The following is a 22,590-nucleotide window of genomic DNA, read 5'->3' on the forward strand; positions in this document are numbered from 1 at the left end:
TTTTGCAGTCTAAATTTTTGCCATTCACTGACCAGTTTTATTTCTATCAATGTATCTTATGGAAGTAATTTTTGTGTATGAATATATATATTTACAGACTCAGTTGTCATGGCACCCTATACTGATGAGCATTTTAAACAACATAAAAGTTTGGTTTAATGGATTTTGATTAATAGACAACAAAATGTTATATAGACATAGGACTTGGTAACATAAAAATATCATTAGATGTTTATAACATGACATAAAAAGTAATTTTTTATATAAAGTAGTATACTCTCATTTATGGAAAATGTGGAGAACTGCAAAGATGCCTACAGCACAGAGACCTCTGTCGGTGGGAAGACAAGGTGATGTTTACCGTCTGCTCAGCTCCTGCCGTAGTGTGAGAACTTGACCGGGAAGCTTTGCTGCAGGCGTTCTCCTTGGAAGCCACTGTTTCCTAACGGGGCCTCGCCTGTGTGCCTGTGTGGTTGGTTAGGAGTGGGCACTGGGTGGAAGGCTAAACGCACGGCATTGGTTGCTGTACATGCTTCCCCTGTGGTGATTAAGGATAGGAAACTCCAGTTTCTGTATGCAATTCTTTATTAGGTGTTGAGCTACAATGAGCAGATTTTAAGATCTTTTCTTAAAACTAATAAACCAGAGAAGGACCTAACTCTGCATGTTGTCCGTATCTGTCAGCGCTGTCCTGATCTCAGATACTTCTTGGAACAAAGCCCCGTTGTTACTATGCTCCGGGAGAACTTGGGACCACGTCTGTGTGCGTGGGGCGTGGAGCCAGCTGCTGGCTTTGGAGGGCGTGGCTGTGGCTCATTAGTCTTCAGGGGCGTGGAATGCCCTGGGATTCTGGCTGGGCTCCTAGCACGCTGGCGGCTCTCCTGCTTGGCAGCTCACCACGCCCACACCTGCAGGCTGGTCTGAAGTGGCGTGTGGTGCTGATCAGCGCCATGTTTCCCTCTTGGCCAGAGCTCCACACGACTGGACAGTGACAGGGTGTCGTCTGCCTGCAGCACAGCCGAGCGGGGGATGGTGAAGCCGATGGTCCGCGTGGAGCAGCAGCCGGAGTACCGCTGGCAGGAGAGCAGGTGAGACGGTCGCTTCCATTGTGGAAGGAGGGACGTTGCCCAGCGGGCGGGTAACTTACCACATCTCGGAGGTGGAGCTGACGTTGTCAGGAGTCGAGTTGTCGCCTGGGGCAGTGCTTCAGCCGTGTGTCCTGGCGGTTGTGTCCAGGCCAGAGGGATGCCTGCTGGCTTACGTGTTTCTGTGTTAAGTGTGCTACTCTGAACCATGGGAGACTATAGAGATAGGACTTGAATATTGGATGATTTCTGTATTTACATGAAACTCACCATTTCGCCCGTTCTTAGAGAGATTCCTGTGTGTTTAAAACAGAAAAAGTAATTTTTTATATAAAGTAGTATACTCTCATTTACGGGAAATGTGGAGAACTGCAAAGATGCCTACAGCACAGAGTCCTCTGTCGGTGGGAAGACAAGGTGATGTCGCAGGAGTGGCGTCGCAGGAGCTTTAGCCTAGGTGCTCGGCCACTTCTTCCGGCTCCGCTCTGTGGGGTGGTCTCCGCCGAGACGTGGAGGAGCTAGATTTGGTCCTGCCAGTGCTTTGAACAGAGCGCTGCCTCTGTTAACTTCTTTCCTCACAGCTTTGAGATGCCACGTCCCCTTTGTAAACTGAGTTTCACTGTCTGGCCTGTCTCAAATGGTTGGCATGGCAGTGCCTCCAGCGTGCGGTTAACGAGCAGGCGGTGCGTCCAGGGCGGGGGTCTGACCCACAGCTGTTGTGCCCAGTGTGTCTGGCTCTCGGCTCCGCGCTCACAGCAGCAGCCCCGCTGGGGCGCCCTCGTCTCTGGGTACCAGTCAGGGTTTCAGGGTGCCATTGTGACTGCTCCCTCTCAGTCCAGTAGCTGAGGCTGGCGGTCACTCACCCACGCGGTGACGGACCACAGGTCCAGGCCGTGCCTTCCCCATCCTCCAGCAGAGGACACTGTAGTCATGAGGTTTCCGTGCCCATCACAGGAGCTAAACATGCAGATTCATGTGGAACTCAGATCTGCACCTGGGTTGTGATCTGGGCTTTTGGTGCTTAATTTGGTTTACAGGCTTTGTTTTTTAGATGTGATAGTAGTCATCTGCTTCTGTGTCTGTGCTTGTGTTTGGTGGTGTAGTCTGGAATAAGATGGATAGAGTGGTATGTTTATATTGTAAGGATACCTCTATTTATTCACAAGGTGATCAAGAGGCACGTATCACAGTCCTGAGCCTATGAGTATTTGAGTGAGTGAATCCAGAGTGAGAGAGGGACGATGGATTACCGTAATGCTCTTAGGATATGCACAGCTAGGAAGTCTCCATAGTTAATAAAGGGAAGGTAGTAAGATAATAGTGTTAAAACAGCCAGATGATGGTTAATTATATGTCACACATTATCTTATCCTGTGGACATACAGAGTAAGTGACCTTTTTCAAGGTTAGATTATTTTGCTTTGGAAAATATTGATTAAAAGCTTTCTCTGAACTATGATGTGTGTTGACATTAAGACAGTGATAGAAACAGGAGATTACCATTTCCAGTCTTGTGTTTCTCACGTGTAGTGTTGGTATAGCAGTGCTCAACTGATGCGTTTATAAAAATCTAAGCTGCTTTAATGCACATGTTTAAAACACTAATTTTAGTCAAAGAAAAATCTTTCCAAATGAGGGATTGACTAAATTATCACTGACACTTTATTTTTCGATGAGAATTTAAATTCTCTATTTTTGCTAGATTTGTTAAATTGATGAAACAAATAATTTGTAAAGTTTACCCAGGGCCATTTATGGACATTGAATGAAAATAACTACTTACCTGCAATTTTAGATGTCCATCAATAGGGCAGTGTGAGAAAGACTTATTAATATTGAACACTTAATTTACATTGTGTATATATTCACATAAGTTATTAAGTCACAGGCTGCATAAACATATAATGTGACGAAGATGCTTTTGGTTTACCAGTGCAACTGTCCTCATGGGGCTCACTCACATGTGTTTCTCCCCCTCGCCCTGGGTGCTGGGGGGTGGAGGGGGCCGGCGGGGAGGAGAGGGTGGAGGACAGGAGCCTGGCTGTGGGCGGTGGCTTCAGTGTCAGCCAGTAGCTGGGGGCCTGTGGTCATCATGGTGCTGGTTTCTGTCATTGTTGAGGATCTTTATTGTTGGAACTAACTTATGAGGAGACATGCCCATGACTTCAAACACTCACCTCTGCCTAGCTCGTACCGTTGTCTGAGAGTCTCAGACCAAAATGTGGCTGAATCCATCCTGACCTCAGTTTGGTTTAAGCCAATATTTAAAAACAGATGTTTTCATTTCAGCATAAGTCCTTCTAATCCCCACTATTTAGTTTTCAGTTAACTTTGCAGAAAGGCAAAGCACATTTATCTTACACATTTAAAAAAGTCTTTGCTTATTAATGGCTTTCAACTGCTTTTTGATGAGTGTACAACACAGTATCACGTGTTTACATATGCCCGGTGGACACACACACACGGGAATATATTCTGTTTGTAACTGAAAGAACTTCATATGACAGTGCCCACCTTGTAGCCTGTCAGGGGGCAGGCGTCCCACAGGCTGAAGAACTCTAATACAAAGGACCTGACCTTTGAGTCAATTTGGTCTTGAATACCTAGAAATATATAAACACCAACACAATGCTAGCTATTGGGAATGTTCCCAAGTTATAGGTCCTCTTAGTTTATGTTTTAGGCAGTTCCTTATTTCTGTAGCATCAGCTAAGTGATGAAAGTGCCTCGGATTGTGTGACTTTGAGAAGAAATGTGAGTGACAGGGTGTGTTTGGAGGCATGCATCGCTGAGCGTCGAGAACGCTGACTGCAAGGCTGCAGGGCTCTGCGGCCTCCTGTCTGACCTCAGCTGGAGGGCAAGGCCACGTGCGCCTGGGGTGTCCTCCCTTTCCTGATGGAGCTCAGGCTGCTCAGATGGTCTGTCCCAGCAGTGTCTCCTCCGACACCCAAGCCATCGCCTCAGCAGGCGCCTAGCAGCCTGGGCTCTGCGCAGGCGTGAAGCCTCGTGAATAATGGAGTCAGGGTGGCTCTGCTGTCCCCTGAAGGGGCTGGCCTGTGCCGAGGGGGTCGTGACAGCTGTCAGTTTGCTCATTTGAATATTTGCTTAGGTCACACGTGGAAAGGAGGCGGTGGGCTCCTTATGTGCAGTTTTTAAAGGTTCAGAGCTCCATAGGCTGTCGGGTGTCACTGGCTCTGTGACCTGGTGTTAAGAGGCCCATTCTTCTCGCAGGACGCAGGATGCTCTGGGGCCGGAGCTGGTGCTGCCCGCGACCATTGAGTTCAGGGAGAGCGGTGAGTGCTGTCACGTCCCCTCAGTGAGCTTGTCCTGTCTGTTTTCCTCCCTCTGATGCTCACGTTTCTTCCTTTGGTTCTCCTTTCGGAAATGCCGTCACAGCTGAAGACTCGTTTCTGTCTGCTGTTATAAATTACACCAACAGCTCCACCGTCCACTTCAAGTTGTCCCCCACCTACGTGCTCTACATGGCCTGCCGGTATGTATTGTCGAGCCAATACAGACCGGAGGTCAGCCCCCCCGAGCGCACCCACAAGGTGGTCGCCCTCGTCAACAAGATGGTGAGCATGATGGACGGCGTGATCCAGGTAAGCCAGTTCTCTCACGTCTCAGACTGGGCTTCATGTTGACTTTAAGAATTTTTCCTAAAATGAAAGTTATATATGTTGTATTGAAACTGTGTAGCTTTAAAAGTTGAAAAGAAATGTAAAGTCTTTTCAATTTCTTCCCCACAAACTTGAGAATAAGGGAAGGCAAATTGTACATGGTCACATAATTATCATGAAAAAGATCCTTAGCATTAGAATAATAGTTGTGAGAAAGCATTGAGGCTTGATGTGGGTTTCTTAGAATTGAAAGTAATAATAATGTATTGAGATGAAGTTCGTTAACCATTTTAAAGTGAAAACTCAGTAGCATTTAGCACATTCCCAGCGCTGAGAGCCACCAGCTCTGCCTGGTCCGGAACATTCCCTCACTCCAGTCCAGCCCCTGAGGGGTCTCCTTTCCCTTCCTCCGGCCCCGGCTACCCACCTCTGAGTCTTTGGTGCCGTTAGGGGTGCTCGCTCTTGCCGAGCCTCCATGACACTGCGGTGAATGCCCCGAGCTTCCGGCCCACGTGTCGGTTGTCAGGGTGTCGCTGGCTGTCAGGGTGGTGGCAGCCTGGCCTTTCTCAGAGGGACACGCGGCGCAGGCTCCGCCCTGAGCCGGCTCCACCAAAGGCCGGAGCCAGGTGTCCTCTTGGCGGTGGTGCTCTCTGTAGCAGAGGAGATGGGCTAAGTACACAGAGAGATTTGCAAACATGTTTCCGAGTCGTGTGGCCGTTCTATTGCTCGGCTCTCGTAACCCCCCTAGATGGCTAGGTGGTTGTCTCCTGTTGGGAAGGTTTGAGGCAAACTCATCCTTTTATTTTTTTTAAATATATTTTTATTGATTTCAGGGAGAAAGGGAGAGAGATAGATAGAAACATCAATGATGAGAATCATGGCTCGGTGGCCCTCTGCATATCCCCTACTGGGAATCAAGCCTGCAACCCAGGCATGTTCCCTGACTGGGAATCAAAACCGGGACCCTTCAGTCTGCAGGCCGACGCTCTATCCACTGAGCCAAACTGGTTTTGGCACTCCCATTATTTTATAGACAAATGTGATTACCTGTCTAGTTGTCACTCAGCCACTGTCTGCCTGCCACCGTGTTTGCGTTTGTAAACGCTGTCTCAAGTTAGGCGACTCTTGCCATCACGACTCTGATAGACTTTCCTTATTGAATTTGAACTTCACTGGGATCGCCGTCTTTTCTTTCAGATGCAGGTCTAGAGTATGATGGGAGGAGCCCTAATGTTGTGGAAACAAAGTGTGGTAGCGAATAATTAAAATTTTTAATTTGTAAAAACCCAAGTTCAAAACCAGTTTATTCACTTTTTAGATTTAAGTTTTTATATGTCTTCATATTCTCAAGGTGTTCAGTATTTATATTTATTGTTTCTGTTGGTCTTTGCTGTCTCTTTTTTTCTTCCTAATTAACGGGGGAAGAGACTCCTTTCACAGACAGACCTTTAAGCCCCCAGCTCCCGGTGTCACTAAGACCTCAGGTCAGGGGGTGTAGTGGGTTCACTGTCTCTTCTTACCGACTCGCTTAGTGTCACCCAGCCAGAGTCAGGCGCACAGAACGCCTCCGTGCTACGTCCCTCGGAGCTGCGTCAGGGCAGGGAATGGATCGGTAACCTGGGGAGAACATAGCTCAGTGTCATGCCTTCATTTTAGTGTTTTGATTTTTTTAAACTATCATGATTGTTTACAAGTTTCTTTCTCTTGTTCTGCTTGATCCCCTCGTCTGTTTTTCTCCAGGAAGTAGACCAGGTTGAACAGGTAGGACCTACTGTGGGACTGAGCCTGGCTCTGTTGGCTTAGCTGAGTTTCTCATGCTGCTTCCATGTCAACACAGTGCTCAGACTGGACCGAGCGTCCATAACACTCATCCGGCAGCTGAAACACGCAGTACTAAACCCCTTTTGACTGTGCAGCCTTTACCAGCATTTCATAACTTCTGCTTAATGCACTTCCGTGTGGATATGAAATGACAACAGTTCTGTTTCTTCTCGTCGTCCATCCTTGGTCCTATCCTTTGGATCTCACCTGAGGTTGCCTGGCCTGCACATGTGGTCGGAGAGGATGCAATAGATAGATCAGTACTGGATACTGGGTTGCTTGGCGGCTAAGCCAGTGACCGCGAGTATCCAGGTGGCTGTGGGTAACCATGGACACGTGTGTGTATGCGCAGATTACCAGATAATGCACAACCTCTGATTTGGCACTGGATTCTCGATATCCCATTTCTCCATTGATTCATAAATGGTAGCCAATTAGACCCAGGTGTCTGTGAGCCCAGGAAGCGCAGTGGTGACTGGTTCCCACTGCTGGGCGTGGACCCAAATTCTTTGGCGAGTATCTGGTATCTGTGGCAGTGCGCTGGTGGGACGGGAAGGTACTGGTCTATCCTCGGCAGCTTTCAGGAGCATCCTTGGTGGTTGTTGTTGCTGTCGGTCCTGTGGTGGCTCAGGGATGTGTTCTGCCCTCAGAAACAGAAGAACATCGCAGGGGCGCTTGCATTCTGGATGGCCAACGCATCTGAGCTCCTCAACTTCATCAAGCAGGACCAGGACCTGAGCCGGATCACACTGGACGCCCAGGACGTGCTGGCGCACCTGGTGCAGATGGCCTTTAAGTAAGGGGCCCTTCTGAAGAGGGGCACTGTTCTGTAAAGATTTAAGTCATGTTATGTCTGCTTAAGTCTTCAAAACTAATTTTAAAGGTTCTTATTTGCCTTGTTTGAATAACATCAAGAAGCATAAATAACTATGCAAAATGTGTTGACTTAATAAATTGAATTCAGTGAGCTGTGTTTCTTGAACCCTGAGAGGGAAGCTGTTATATTTTTAATGAAGTATTTCTGAGCAGTGCAGGTGGTTCCACATGTGCCGTGTCTGATAGCTCCTCATGCTGACATCAAGACACTGTGCGTGCTTTCAGGTTCCTGGTCCACTGTCTGCAGGCAGAGCTGAACAACTACATGCCGGCCTTCCTGGACGACCCCGAGGAGAACAGTCTGCAGAGACCAAAGATAGGTTAGGACAGTTATCCCCCCTCCCTCCCCTGTCCCCTCCCTCCTCCCATTCCCATCCCTCCCTCCCTCCCTCTCCCCTCGTCCACCCATCCCTCCCCTCTCCTCCTTCCCTTCCTCTCTGCCCGCCCTCCCTCCCTCTCTCTCTCCCTCTTGTTTAACTTCATTTTAATATTTCATATTTGTAAGGGGGGCATTGTGAAAATAAACAAGGTATTGGATTTGGCATTCTTGTTAAAGCAACAAGTTTTAACTACCACCAGCAGTGAGTGTTGTTTAAGAGAGTTCTTTGGGTGTTTCGTGCTGGCTGTGCTTTCTCAGGAAGCCTGGGGTGAACCCCAGTGTTCAGTAAGTACAGTTAATGCCTGTAAGTGTTTAAAACTCTTCACTCCTTCCTCTCTGGATGAGTGGCATTTTCAGAGTGCTCTGGCAGGTATGCTGTGACTTTGACTAAATTTACTGCCAATTCAAGACTCGTGAGTGACCGGTGCCCCTCGCCCTGTCTCTGCAGACGACGTCCTGCACACGCTCTCGGGGGCGATGGCGCTGCTGCGGCGCTGCCGGGTCAACGCGGCCCTCACCATCCAGCTCTTCTCCCAGCTCTTCCACTTCATCAACATGTGGCTGTTCAACAGGCTGGTCACTGACCCCGAGTCCGGGCTGTGCTCGCACTACTGGGGCGCCATCATCCGCCAGCAGCTGGGCCACGTGGAGGCGTGGGCCGAGAAGCAGGGGCTGGAGCTGGCCGCCGACTGTCACCTTAGCAGAATCGTGCAGGTGGGTGCCCCCTGCCCCCGACGAGCGTGTCGCCACACCTCTGATGCCGTCTGGGTGAGGGCGCGGCTCCAGAACTCTGTCCCGCTGAGGCTTTGCTGGGGCGGGTCCAGAGACCCTGGAGTGTTTCCGGGGTCACTAACAGGGCTGTGCGCTGGGGCCGCTGCGGAGATCGGCTGCATCCTCGGGGCCGGCGGGTGCGTCTGCCTCAGCCTCCAGGCTGGCTGCTGGCCGACATCTGGGGGCCTGGGTCTGTTCTCTCCACGGGGCCTTCCCTGTGCGCATGTCCCCTTTCTGAGGACAGCCAGGAGGTGCTGGCCACGTTTCCCCTTGGCGATTCCTCCAAGGTCCCGCCGCCCAGGCCTCTTTCCGAGGTGCCGGGGTAGGCTACACCAGAGGACTCGGGGGGTGGGGAGGGCACTGCGCCCATGGCAGGTGGGGGCCAGCAGGTGACTGTCTTTCAGGGTCTTTGTATTGAGGTCAGCGAGGCGTGTTTATTTTATTCTCCATGCTGAGAGAAATGTTAATAATGGATAGTAGTTAGCTCCTAAGAACACAGAACCAGAAACCACAGAGCAGAAACGTGTAGTAGATTCACAAAGACAAAGAGAAGGAAAGGAAACATCGCTGTATAGGACTAGACACAGGTGAAGGAAGGGCGGACCCATCCCTGAGGTCACGGGTGGGAACAGGCCCTCACCCGCGTGTCCTCAGGCGTGCGGCCTGGAGTCCAGTGGTGAGGCGAGAGCCGTGGTGGGCAGCTGGGGGCGTGCGTGTCTCAGCCTCAGAACCAGGCAGCGGCTGCTGTTGCTGCAGCATGTCCTGTTGTATTCCTTTTCTCAGCTTCTTCCTCTGTTCTGAGGAGTGGGCATGGGCAGAGGCTCCGCCACCTGCTCTGGGGCGGCTGAGCCTCTCAGCAGCTGGCTCTCAGACCCGGCACCAGCCACCCGAGTGGTTATGGACGTGGTTGAAGTTCCTAGGAGAACTTGCACGTGCTCTGCGGCTATAACTGGAGTTGATTGTGCTCCTCTGTCAATACCGTGAGGCCCTCGGCCATCTTCCTGAGGCCGCCTTTTCCCTTCAGCTCCTGGGCCCGTCAGTGATGGGAACGGTGTCCCGGAACCAGCTCGCCGCGGCCGCAGCTGTGCCTCACGTACGGGGACAGTGAAAGGCGCGGCATCACAGGCCCCATTCCCTCACAGGCCACCACCTTGCTGACGATGGACAAGTACGCATCCGAGGACGTTTCCAACATAAACAGCACCTGCTTCAAGCTGAACTCCCTGCAGCTGCAAGCCTTGCTGCAGAACTACCACTGTGCGCCCGATGAGCCCTTCATCCCCACGGTAAGCGCAGCGCGCGCCCCACGTGGACGCGCACACGGCGTGGGGGTGAACGCAAAGGAAAACTGATGAGCAGTTTCCTTTCACTTTAAAAACAAGCTTAGTCACTTGACCAATCTCCCGGTCAGTCTTCTGTTGGGGTATGAGTTCGGGTTCGGTGTAAGAAGTAGAAGTTTCGTGAGCATTTAAGTAGAACGGGTTTTAACCCTGGCTCGGTTCTTGGAAAATCATGGGGAGGCCGGCAGGGTGGGGTGCAGGGCACCTGGTTGCTGGTCCTGTTGCTCATTGGAAACGCCTGGAGGCAGCCGTGCTGCCGTTGGTCTCCGCCCGGGGCTGCCACGCTGGCTGTGTGCAGCATGGGACGTCCGCAGGCCCCTGAGGACGAGAGGTGAGGTGATAGCCTGAGACAGTCTCCGACCTCCCGTGCGGAGTTCATGCCCCAGCGGCACTGAGTGAGCTCTTGCCCGTGCCATTGAGCATTCTACAAGAATAGGCTGTTCCTGTTGGCTGTTGAAGGGTTGTCCGAGGAAGAATTGATTACTTTTGAAAAGAGGGAAGACGTAAACCTCGGTGAAGCGGTCACTGGAGTCAAACCCCACACTCTCTGAACCCAAGTCCCTGTGGACAGAGAGCCCGGCTCTCCTGGTCCTTGATTCACCACAAGCCCATTTTCTCATGATTGAACAGTTGCTTCTCTTTTAAGCTGCACGTTATTTGAGGTTAATAATTAGTATGTTGGTTCATTTACGTCAGTGTGTGCTTTGCTGGTGTTTTGCTGTGTCGCAGGCTGATTGAACCTGTTGTCATGTTGTTGCCCCGGTGGCCTGAGCAGACCCGTGGATCATTGCTGCTCAGCTGCTCCAGTCACATAGCATATCATCCGGATTTGCATTTCTCTGCACAGGACCTGATAGAGAACGTCGTGGCTATGGCCGAGAACACGGCTGACGAGCTGGCGCGCAGCGACGGGCGGGAGGTGCAGCTGGAGGAGGACCCCGACCTGCAGTTGCCCTTCCTGCTGCCGGAGGACGGCTACTCCTGCGACGTCGTCAGGAACCTGCCCAGCGGCCTGCAGGAGTTCCTGGATCCCCTGTGCCAGCGGGGTAGGTGTTGCTGCGGAGTCTGAAGTCGGACCCCGCCCGAGTCTGTGTCTCTGTGTGCTCCGCTCGTGTGGGTGCTTCCGACAAATGCACTGTTCCGGGGACTCGGAGGGAAGTGTTTCCCCGTGACACGGGTCCCTGGTGTGCAGACACACAGTGCCGTGGGGGGTCTGCACCCCTCCTGCGACCACTGGCTGCTCGCTGGGCGGCACGAGGGCCTTTCCTTCTCCTGCTCCCGGTGTGGACAGGCGGGTGCTGGATACGGCCTCGGAGCCAACTGTGACGGCAGTGCCAGCGGAGCTGGTCCCAGCCCTTCCCCTCTAGTTTCTCTCATGGAGTGGGTGTGTGGATAGCAGTGAGGAGCCCTGGGAACTGCGGCCCATGCGTCTCTTAAGTGCTGGCGGCTGCCCTTCCCTCGCACGTGGTCTGTGCTGAGGCCCCACTCTGCCGTCGCTCAGTGCAGCTCAGCTCCCCGCGTCGCTGCGTCTTTCACGTGCCCTCCCACATGGGTTACACCGGAGGCAGGAGCTTTTGCTCAGATCCGCTCGGCCCGGTCTGCTGCTCTCCTGTAACATGGAGCTCAGACGAGGACACAGCAGACCCAGGCTGGAGGGCTAAGCAGAAGGACCAGGAGAGCTGGGCTCTGTGTACACTTGGACTTGGGTTCAGAGTGTGGGGTTTGACTCCAGTGACCGCTTCATTCACCACATCGAGGTTCACGTCCTCAGACTTCGGCAGTTTAAAACATTGGCCCAGCTGCCTCTGGGAATGCCATGAGGGCTGTGGCCCCCCAGGAGTGTGGGGAGCTGGCGTGTGGCCTGTGGAGGGGGAAGAGGCCCAGGCCCCGGTGCTCCTTTGAGGAAGCCGGGCAGTGGGAGTGCGGATGACGCTGGCGGGAGGGCCGTGTCCCTCTGCCGCACCCACCTCACATGGAACCACACCCTCACCCCGTCCCGCAGCACACACAGGTGTGACGGGGCAGCAGCCCAGGCCCGGCTTCTTGCCCAGTTCCCATCCCTCCCTCCCTCCACACTTCATGTCTGGCTGGTTTCTGGCTCTCCCTCTCCTGTTGGCCTGGAGTCCCGAACCTGCTGTTCGTGCAGCACCACCCACAGCTCACACACACACACACACACACACACACACACACACACCCCGCAGCCCGTCCTCCCTCCTGCAGTGCGCATGCAAAGATGTAGATAGGAACACGGATATCGTCACTTGATGCCTGAGGGTTACGGTGTGTCTGGCGTGCTGTGCCTTTCAGTCCTGCCGTTCGCTTTTCTCCCCCAGGCTTCTGCAGGCTGGTCCCTCACGTACGCTCCCCGGGCACCTGGACCATCCACTTCGAGGGCGCCGACTACGAAAGCCACCTTCTGCGCGAGAACACGGAACTGGCAAGTCCCCAGGCGGAGGTGGCGGGGAAGGACAAGAAGGGGCTTGGATTCCTTCCTTGCTTACAGGGAACATCGTAAAATCACCTTTAAACACCAATTTCACTTAAAAACCTTATGTAAGATTTAAACCCACGACTTACATGTAAAGTTTTTATTCCAGGCCGTGTCTGTAAACAAATGGTGCGTTTTAAAAAATGAGAATTTCTGTACCCTCAGCTGTAATTGATTGGTGGGACATGGGGCAGCGTGAACAGACAGTGTCAGGTTTGGGTTTCTCATAACAAGATCCGTACAGGGCACCGTGTGCCACCACCCGAGTCACCCTGAAACAAACCGTGTTCACCCTTCAGGCTCAGCCCCTGCGGAAGGAGCCCGAGATCATCACTGTGACCCTGAAGAAGCAGAACGGAATGGGCCTCAGCATCGTCGCGGCAAAGGTAGGCAGGCCAGCCGCATGAGGGGGAGGGCGAAGCAGATGGCGTGGGGTGCTGCCACCTCTGTGCTGGGTCCACTGTGCTTGGAGCCTCCAGCCGAGGGGTGGTCTCCCCTCGGAAAGAGGAGCCAGAGCCCGTGCGCCTGGAGGTCGAGCAGGTCCTTGGAGAGGGCACAGGCAGGGCAGAGGCTCGGGAGAGCTGCTGCTCAGTCACGGATCGGGCTCCCGCCACCCGGGCTGGGGTGCAAGGCCTGGGGACCACCCATCCTCTTGGCCACCATCCTCGGGAGGTGGTGTTCCCGCAGCCCTGGAGTCTGAGCGAACAGGACTGGGGTGTGAGGAGCGAGGACAGCGGCTGCTGCGTGCTGGGGGGGGCGGAGCCAGCACTGCAGGGAGCCGAGGAAGGAGAGCGGTGCTTCATGAACGCGACGGACGGGCTGAGGAGCGTGCACTTGGTCTCGGGGCACAGAGAAGTGGGGCTTCTAGAAGAAGAGGGGAGGGGCACGTGAAGCTGAAGCTGACACGCCAGGGGCCGTGTGGGCGGTGGGTGTAGGATGAACGAAAAGCATCTGCACCGAGTGGCATTCGGGTTGGAATCGGCAGGGAACTGCCATCTGGCCTGAAGCACTGAGTTATGGGGTCCCCAGCGGGGGCAGCGCTCAGGCCGGACCTGCTTCCCCCGGCGGGCCTGCCACGGCTTAGTCCCAGGCCACGGGGCATCACGGACCACAGCTCAGAGACTTGGACCAATGGTCTCAGCCAAGGACCGCTGGGCTCTTTGCTTAGCAGCTGAATCAAATGTCCCTTTTAAAGGGAAAGACGACTGGGATAAAAAATCCCGTCTCCCTCAGACACAGGAAGAGCTTCACCTCGCCGCGTTCTGACATCCACGTTATAAACTTACTTCAGTGCTCGCCACCTGATGCTGGAAATGTCCGCCAGGAGTGGTGTGGAGGCTGCCATCGACCGCCCGTCGTTCCCAGCTCAGAGCCCAGTTTTCCGTAGGAAACGTCCAAGTCCCCACCCATCCCCTCGGATGTAGGTGCCGGCCCTGAGCTGTCTGTGCCCCATGTCCGAGGCAGGAAGCACGGGCATCGCCTACAAGCGGCCCCCTTGGGCACTCCTGCCTCTCCTCGCTGGTTCTCCTGTCCCACTGGCTGTGGGCATCAGCGGGCAGTTAGGGTCACAGGTTCATTCACTCACCGCGGCGGCAGGTGGAGCAACAAGGGAGGGGAGTGGCAGGGTGAGGCCCCACCAGAGGTCTGCCTGGAGGCCTGGCCCAGGAATGCAGGGCCGAAGACCAGCGAGCATTACTGGCCGGGGTGTAGGCTGAGTCCGTGCCAGCTGTGCCAGCTGTGCCCGTCTACATGGGAAGGCAGCTTCTCAGCCCTCACCAAACCCACGCTGAGGCAACTGCCTCCACCTGCTGTTTGCCCACCTGTGGCGGCCACCTCCCCCGCCCTGCGCCTGCTCCTCTCCCGCGGCCTGATGCTCCTGAGCTACCAGGAAGGCCTTCACACTCACCCCCCAGGAGGGAGCAGGAAGGGCGGTCTCCCCGGGAGTCAGGGAGAGTCAGCCCCGGCTGCTTTCCCTCGCCTGTGCCTCTGGGTACGCGGGGGCCTTGGGGGTGGGAGGATGAGGTCCTGTGTCCTGTGCTCACGTTGGAGACCTTGTGCTGTGATCGCGCCAGCAGTGCTGAAGCGATGTCTCCTCCAGCAGATGCTGGTGTCTTTCGTGGGAAAGTAGAGCCCGGTTCTGAAGCCTGCCCCTGGGCCGGGGGACGTGGCTCTTACTGAGGCGGCCCTGCCCACGCGGCACGAGAGTGGAGCTCAGTCTGAACGTGTTTGGGAGCTGTGAGTGCCTGTCCGGCTAGTGAGGAGCGTGTTACCAGCAGAGCCAGACGTGTGGCTCCGCTCGGGAGAGCTGGAGGCTGTGGAGGGAATCGCTCAGCACGGTCTGGTGACAGGACGCCTCGGCGGCCCTGCTGGGAGCTGGAGCCCTGGCAAACCCCTCAGGCCCCAGATCACCACGCCAGCGACCCCCTGCCCTGGCGGGTGCTCATGCCTGCCGGCTTCCATCCCTGGTGTCCCTCACTGCTGTGCGCCCTCTCCCCTGCCAGTGCTCTCTCACACACACACACACACACACACCGTTTTGTTTTCCTCGTCAGCCGTGCGGTCTTTGTCTCTGGCCCAGGCCTCCTCTGTGTTTTCCTCATTACGTGTGGCGTGGCTGCTGGGCCGGGACATTGTTTGCTGTGCGCTCCCTGGCGCACTGCGGTTCCGTTTATGAAACCCAGATGATGTGGACGGGTGTGTGCAGCTGCTCCGAGCCGCTGCTGCTAGCTCCTCGGCGGGCAGCACTGTGCTTCCTGTTTGGACTTTTAAAAGGCAAACAAGTCCCTTCTTTTTGTTTGTCCGGCTCTTTTTAAAGTTTAATGAAGTACAAAGTAAGCAAAGTCAGAGCCCACTGATTACGTAAGTCTGGATGTCGTGGGATTAACGCCACCGTGTCACTGCGTCCAGTTCGGCTGCCGCTGGTGCGGAGTTAAGGGAGCAGCTTCCCACGGAGACATTTAGTCCGCGCGACCAGAATGTGGTTCTCTGTTGTCGGGAGAGCAGGCCCAGTGGTGAGTGTCCTGGGCGGGGGGTGGGGATGGAGGGGGTTCCCGGGCAGCTGGAACTGTGCTCCCACAGAAGGGCTTCTCCCAGTGCATCATGTTCAGACCTGTCGCTAATTAGCACTCAGGGAGCAGCCATATAACGTAGCGTGTAACTGCACAGGTGGTAGCTGCTTTTGGTTTTAATGCTGCAAGTCCTTAAGGTCGTAAAAATATCAGGCTCTTAACGTGCTTTTTATATAAGAAAAAGTAATCAGTCCTGTCGGCCCTGTCACATATGAACATGCTGAGGTCATGGTGACTCCAGCCACACCGCCTCCTGGGCCCTGGGTTAGCTACAGGAGGTAGGTTTTACCTTCAGCTTTCTCTAAAATCATTATCTCTTAAATATAAAAAGGACAATCTTAAAAGTACTTGGAACATTTTACTATTTTATTTAAAAATAAATAGCTAACTGAGCAGTGCCTTACAGATAGTTTTGGTTTGCTTTCAGACTATAGACTGAGTCCAAGTTTTTAAGTCTCACTTATTTATCTCAAACACCCAGTGGGGTCCTGCCCTTACAGCAGAGGGGGCTGTCGGGCGAGCCGCCTCCTCACGGAAGCGCCCACGGGAAGTGTGCCTAGGACCCACTCTGTCCTGCTGTCCTCACGTGGCCACGTGGCTGAGCCTCAGAGTGAAGTCAGGAACCGGTACCTTCCAGCCGGTGTGCAGGCTGCTGGCTTCTCCTGGGCCAGGGGAGCGGCCGGGCTGCGTGGTGACGGCGCCTGCAGGACTTGCTTATGAGTCTGAACACACATTTTATATTTCAGCTCTAAAAGCGAAATGGCAGGTTACACCAATGAGTTAAGTTTCTGCCTGTCTCATGGTCGCGGTCTCAGTGCTCATGGGTAGGTGGGTGGAAATGTGGGGTCAGTCAGTCTCAAAACAGGAGCGTGAAGGGCTGAGAGTGCACTGAGGCAGAGCTGGCTCTCACAGTGGACCCGGACACCGCGCTGCTGGTCCGTCCGTGAAGGGCCTCCCACCGCTCTGGCCTCACCCCTCCCTCGGCGAGGCGTGGGTGAGCGCTCGGCCGCAGGCGCACCGGAGCTGCGTGTGGAGCGCGGGGAGACGCAGGCACTTGTGTGTGTCGGGGCCCTTTGTTCTCAGGCAGTTGAGAACCCTGGAGACTGTGCCTTCACCTTGGTGACGCCCCCAGCAGCCGGCCTCGCTTTCAGGGGTCCGTGCACCTCAGCCCCTCTTCAGGACCCAGCCGAGGAGTCTGCTGCCTGGTCCAGATCCTTGGTCTCATGGAGAAGGAGAGGGTGATGTGGCAATGTCTTCTGTTTCGTAATTGATGCCGAGAGTCAACATGAAAGAGCTGGGCCCACAGCCCAGCCCACAGGAATCAGGCTCCAGCCTGCCCGTCGGCACGCCTCCCACGCACCTCCCATGCCGGGCGGAGTGTACCGCGAAGGAGTTCTGAAACGGGACATTTTAGAACTAAGGCAGTTCCTCCTGGAAAGGGGGTCAGACGGTGTTTTTAACCTCGTCTGAATGTGAATAGCTAATGAATCAGAACTGTCGGTCTGACTATTAGGTCCGCTCGGACATGGAGGAGGGAGGGATTAGGGGGGTGGGGGCAGAGCTCTGACCGCCTGCCGAGTGCAGGTGCCTTGTGCTTGGGCCGCCCAGCCACTCACTGTTCTGGCCGGGCATTTCCACCTCCGAGACAATAGGCTGAGCTCATGCTGCTCTTCCTCCCGCTGCTCATTTCCTTATCGTGTTTTCATGATGTTGTGATGTGTTCGTCATTGCCCACGCCCACACTCACTTGGAGCCGCCCTGGAATGTTGGCCGCCTGGGTCCCTTCCCTTTGAGTCTCGCTGTGTGGGAGGGAGAGGCCTGGACTGTGAGGTTGTCCCAGAGAGGAACGGCCTTTCCTCAGAGCGGGTCCCGTCGGACAGCAGGCCGTCGGATAGGTGGGTCTCCTCCCTGGTCCAGGGACGCCTGAGGCACAGCCCTGAGCTGTCACTTGGGCCTCTCGTCGTTCTACTTGGGAACCTTTTCTTGGTAACTGACTGCCTCCTCTCCCTTCCTTCTTGCTTCACCTTCTCCCTCTGCCCCTTCTCCCTTGCTACCTCCGAGTCCTCCTCTCAAAGTCTGCTTCTCAGACCCCTTCCTTCACCTTCAAAGGAAGGAAAAGCAGGGGCAACATGCATCGTGTGCTTATTACCATGCTCACACACAGAGTCTTGGTTATCTCGTTTTAGTTGCTTTTCTTAAGGTTGGGGGCCAGGTGTTTGCACTGCCTGGTAGTGTGCTGGGGTCTGCGCTCTGGACGCCTGAGGTAGGGCAGAGCAGACCATAGGGCAGGACACGCCACCTGCCTGGCACCCTCACTCCAGCACCCCCCCCCTCACCCCCCCGGTGCTGATTGGCATGGCGAGAACCTCGTCTCTCCTGGGCTTCTGACCTGGGACTGCGTTCCAGGAGTCCTTCCTAAAAAGGGAGGTGGACTTGTTAATGAAGAATTAGCTTATTCTTTCCATTTTATAAATAAGTGCACTAAAAGTACAACAAGGTTTTCAAATCCCACTTTAGATAGCTTCGGGCAAGCAATTCTTAAAATTATTCAGGCTTTGTGCGTTTTTGTGTTGTGTTCCCAGTTGTAATGACTGGTTTCTCTTCCCGGGTTTGGAAATCGGGTGTGTCTTGCCGGAAAGCGCTGTGCTGTGGTGAGGTCCTGTTTGCCCAGCGGCGCCATGTCCTGCACTGCTGCGCCCGGGTGCTTAGCGGCAGCTGTAGAGCAGCCTGGCTGTGACATGGGAACAAGCAACATGGTCATGACAGTTCCTGTGACCGTCTTTTAAAAAAAGAAACGGTGGAATTAGTTTTATAATGCTTTATGTTACGCGTTATGTCCAAATGTTAGGTCTCTGCATGTGGTGAGTGTGCCTGAAGGAGCTGGTTTAGGTGCTTTTTCCACACTGAGTCTGAGAGCGGGCGTGTCTTTCACTGGCTCACACACATGCAGGCGGACAGGTGGCCTGGTGGCTCCGGCACGGGCAGCAGTCTGATAGGATCTTGGTGGCGTCTGAAAGCTGCTGCAGGCATTCCCGCTCGGCATGGCCGGTGCTCATGGAGCTCACACGTCCCTTTGGTTTGTGGAAGGTGATATGGGACATGCCGACCGGGAGTGCCTGCAGCAGTTTTCAGACGCCGCCAAAACGTTGTAACATTCTTAATTAGGAAAGGAGTAGGATTACCATGAAATTTATTGTGTGTATGTTTAAGTGGAGAATTAATAGAATTACTTCAATAAATTTCCTTTCTTTCTTTAAAAAGTTTTTTTTTATTGATTTCAGAGAGGAAGGGAAAGAAGAGACATCAATGGTGAGAGAATCATGGACTGGCTGCCTCCTGCACACCCTACACTAGGGATCGAGCCCGAAACCTGGGCATGTGCCCGACTGGGAATCTAACCCTGGTTCATAGTTTGATGCCCAACCACTGACCATGCCGTGGACAACTTTTTACAGTGTTGTCCGTGCTGTGGTACCGGTGCACGTAATGACTGGAGCAGCTGCTTCCTCACCCGCTAATGTGTTCCACACAGCTCGGCCTTCCTCACCACAAGGCTGTGTGCCAAGTAAGGCTGAGCACTTTCTGGTGAACCCACAGCGAGGCTCCGGGAGCTGCGGGCGCGGACTGCAGGGCAGAGGGCAGAGGGCAGAGCTGGGAACAAAGGAGCTCTTGTCTGACATGGGAAAGGGGCGTGGGTGGGCAGGTGGCGGCAGGGGAGTCCGGCCTGATGCTGAGAGCATCTGGGCAGACCCATGACACCCGAAAGAGGCTTTGTGTGAAGTAGACAGAAATCGGGGACACGGAGCCTGGTCTGGATCCAGCCCAGTGTTCCAGGGAGGGTTCAGCAGCGTGGCTGTGGTGGATGTGGGGGCGCGGGGCGGGGGTGCCGGCATTGTGGGAGTGCGCTCCGTGGGCCGTCCCTCAAACCGGCAGCTGTCGGGAGGAAAGTGGCCAGCTTTGCCGGAACTTTCTGACTTGTGTATTGTTGGCTTCTGCCTGCTGAAGGGCAGGGTGGGAGGATGCTGTCAGGTGTCTGTCACACAGTCAGTTTTACCCGAATGTTGAACTTGGCTTATTAAGTGCCACATGAATGTAGTATGACAAATTACCTCTCAGAAATGTTACAGGGTTTTAGGTTATTGAAACATGGAGCCTGCTTACTCTAATTTACGTATTACGTTGTCTAAAGCGTAGAGTGGTTATGAAACAGTGTAGCCTCAGTTACCCTCAGGTGCTCTTCGTTTTTAATTTTATGGCAAAAGCACCATGCAGGGACCCAGGTTGCACTTGGTTATTGTGTTCTCAGAAGTGGGGCGGGACTTGGAGGGCGTCTAGTGGGCAGCTGGGTGTTCCAGCCTGGGCAAGTCTGCAGGGAGGGGCCGGTCGCTGTCAACGTCTGGACAGAGGTGTTGGCGGTGAGCAGATGGAACCCTGGGGCCGGAGCTGTGGAGGAGCACTGGTCTTAGCTTATATGGGACTCAACCGCCAGCCAGTGTGCATACGTGGAGTTTGAAACATGTTGCATCCCCACGCCGAATGCTGTGCTCGGAGAGATGGTCTCACTGCCTTCCGGAGCTGCGTGTCCTGGGTCACAGCGGGCGGCTGTGTGCTGGTGACGGAGAGCAGGAGGCCCTGCCACCTGCTGGGCACTCTCCCAACCGCACGGTGACCCAGGGGGAAAGGGGTGTTTTGAGTGGAAATCACGTCGCGCATCGTCGGAAGATGGCTCAGCGAAGGAATTTGCTGAAATTGCTGTCTTCATAGCTTCCTGTGATGCTGGCCTGTGTTCTGCTTCCATGACACACCTTTCCCGGGGCGTTCGTGCCTGGGAAACAGCCCAGCTGTGCACCGGTGCTGCCAGCACCGCGGGCCATTCCTGCAGGCCGCTCCCTTGGCTCCGGGAATCCAGTTGTCTCCTGGCCGTGCTGCCCGAGCAGGACGCAGGGGCCTGGGAGCAGCTGGTGTTCTGCGTCTTAGTGGCCCTGCTCTGGCCCTCGACTGAGCCACCCCATGTTCTGTGCGGCCCTGATCAGGCCCTCTGCGTGGCCGTGAGGAGTTTGTCTGATTTAACTTTGAAGGGCAGCAACCGGAGGTCGTTGCTCTCATGTGACATGGTTGACAGTGTATGTCGGAGAGTGGGTTTTAGTTCCCTGCCCTGTGGCTGTCCATCACCAGCCTTAGTTCCATGTGGGGCTCAGTCTCCTGTCAGCTGACTTGTTCCTAATTGATTGGATTTTTAGGAGTAACTTTTATTCATTTGGAAACATAAAATAGGTGCCTTTCCTGTTTCTTCATAGTTACCAAGTAGAATGTTAATCTTACTAATATAGTTTATGGCTCTAATTTTCACGTGGAAACTAGTACCAGGACTTTGGGAGTGGTGTGTGTATGCTTTGTGTTTGCTCGGCTTCAGTGAGCATTGCATTTTTCCCCGTGTTTTCAATGCAGTGTTTCTTCCTTGTTTTTGCTCAGGGTGCTGGTCAAGACAAACTTGGAATCTATGTCAAGTCTGTTGTAAAAGGAGGTGCTGCGGATGTGGTTAGTATAACTTTTAACGATGTGAATTTTCACATGTCATACTTAACAAACGACACGAGATAGTCCACTGGCATTTTTAATTGTAAACATTAAAAACTGCTATTGAAAACCGACAAATAGGACGTGTACTCACAACTGACTTCCCTTTCTCCCTCGGCCTTTGCTGTCCCTCTCGACACGGTGCTCGGCGCACACAGGACGGGCGGCTGGCCGCGGGGGACCAGCTCCTCAGTGTGGACGGGCGGAGTCTGGTAGGACTCTCTCAGGAAAGGTATCGTTCACGTGTTTGCTTTCAGCTTAATGCTCACATTTGTAGGGATGGTTCACATTAAATTTTGGAATTGGAAGACACAAAATAATTCTAAAAAGCTGTATCCTTACCCTCACCTGTTTAAGAGTAAAACTCTTGGTATACATGACATTTCATGGTTGGCAAAATATAAATATGTATTTTAGTCTGGAGCAGTTTTTGTGAAGTTTAAAAAATATTCGTAACACTTGCTAAGATTCCTGTGCTCCGGCATCCCTCCTGGGATAATGGAGGCGGGTGTGCAGGTCCTTACAAAGAGGCAGAGGCGGAGGACCCGTGCAGCCGCGCTGGGCTGTGGCCCTCTGACCCCGGGCGCCTGGGGACAGCGGGCAGTGCGCCTCCTCCTGACCCGGTGCTCTCCTCCCAGGGCAGCAGAACTCATGACAAGGACAAGCTCTGTGGTGACACTGGAAGTGGCGAAGCAAGGAGCCATCTATCACGGCCTGGCCACCCTGCTCAACCAGCCGTCCCCGATGATGCAGAGGCGTAAGCACTGCCTGGGGTGGGGTGTCTCCGTGGGTGACGGCCAAAGGCAGGCTTGCTGGCCGCTTCGCGCAGGCTAGCGCCTATGAGCAGGACCTGCTCCGTCCAGTGTCTAGTTTTAAAGAGAAGGAGATGGAATGGCCTTGCGGGAGCCAGGATTCTGGTGTGGACCTGCATCTCCTCACAGCCCGGCCACCTTCCCATGATACAGGACACAGTATTGTCAGTGTAGAAAAGCTCAGGTGTCTGAAGAAGTAATTGTTGGTGGAAGCCATGGTTTTGTAGCTACGTCAAGCACCTCAGAATAAAATGTCAGTTTAGGTCTTTACCAAAGAGTTAGTACAGAAACCACAGGGAAAACCATGGACTCACACAATGCTGTAAGTCATTCGTACCTTACACCTCGGTCAGACTGCCCTGCTGACTGCATGGCCGCACGCCTGGCCTGGGCAGACGGTTTCACTGGAACGAAAAGAGGGTCTGAAAACCATGCGCTGGACTGGACTCTTCGCCTCAACAAATTGTCTACTACTTTCATGCCGTAATATTTAACATCTTGGTGGCTGAGTTCTCAGTTTACAGCCATTTCAAAGAAGCAAACCAGGCCGAGTTAGAAATCAAAGAGGGGAAACTTAAGCCAATCATAAATCAGGGTCACCAGGCTAGAAGCTAGCAGAACTGAAAAGTAAAGATGGAACGGCTCATGGAAGGATGTCTGTGACTTCATCCTTCCTGAGTGGTCAGACGAATCAGTGTTTTAAAAGTGGGGGAGTGTGTGTGTTTTTTAAAAAGTTACTTTAAAACAGAT

The 22,590-nt window shown here is 53.8% G+C and overlaps 1 protein-coding gene across 24 annotated transcripts in view; it reads left to right on the forward strand.

The window, feature by feature from the left end:
- AFDN (afadin, adherens junction formation factor) overlaps nt 1-22,590 on the forward strand; it is a 106,035-nt gene that overhangs the window by 53,066 nt on the left and 30,379 nt on the right. For 14 of the 24 annotated variants that reach the window (XM_036425564.2, XM_036425569.2, XM_036425567.2 and 11 more), the window contains 14 exons: nt 970-1,088; nt 4,317-4,378; nt 4,482-4,687; nt 6,446-6,466; nt 7,177-7,322; nt 7,628-7,722; nt 8,230-8,495; nt 9,695-9,838; nt 10,740-10,938; nt 12,229-12,350; nt 12,683-12,769; nt 20,924-20,989; nt 21,187-21,260; nt 21,667-21,785. In XM_036425564.2, coding sequence (XP_036281457.1) covers nt 970-1,088; nt 4,317-4,378; nt 4,482-4,687; nt 6,446-6,466; nt 7,177-7,322; nt 7,628-7,722; nt 8,230-8,495; nt 9,695-9,838; nt 10,740-10,938; nt 12,229-12,350; nt 12,683-12,769; nt 20,924-20,989; nt 21,187-21,260; nt 21,667-21,785 — 1,726 coding nt within the window. The remainder of the gene's footprint in view (nt 1-969; nt 1,089-4,316; nt 4,379-4,481; nt 4,688-6,445; nt 6,467-7,176; nt 7,323-7,627; nt 7,723-8,229; nt 8,496-9,694; nt 9,839-10,739; nt 10,939-12,228; nt 12,351-12,682; nt 12,770-20,923; nt 20,990-21,186; nt 21,261-21,666; nt 21,786-22,590) is intronic. The other 10 variants (XM_036425572.2, XM_045577113.1, XM_036425577.2 and 7 more) reach the window with 3 other exon arrangements.

This window comes from Pipistrellus kuhlii, unplaced genomic scaffold (assembly GCF_014108245.1).
Source record: "Pipistrellus kuhlii isolate mPipKuh1 unplaced genomic scaffold, mPipKuh1.p scaffold_m20_p_82, whole genome shotgun sequence".
Lineage (NCBI taxonomy): Eukaryota > Metazoa > Chordata > Mammalia > Chiroptera > Vespertilionidae > Pipistrellus > Pipistrellus kuhlii.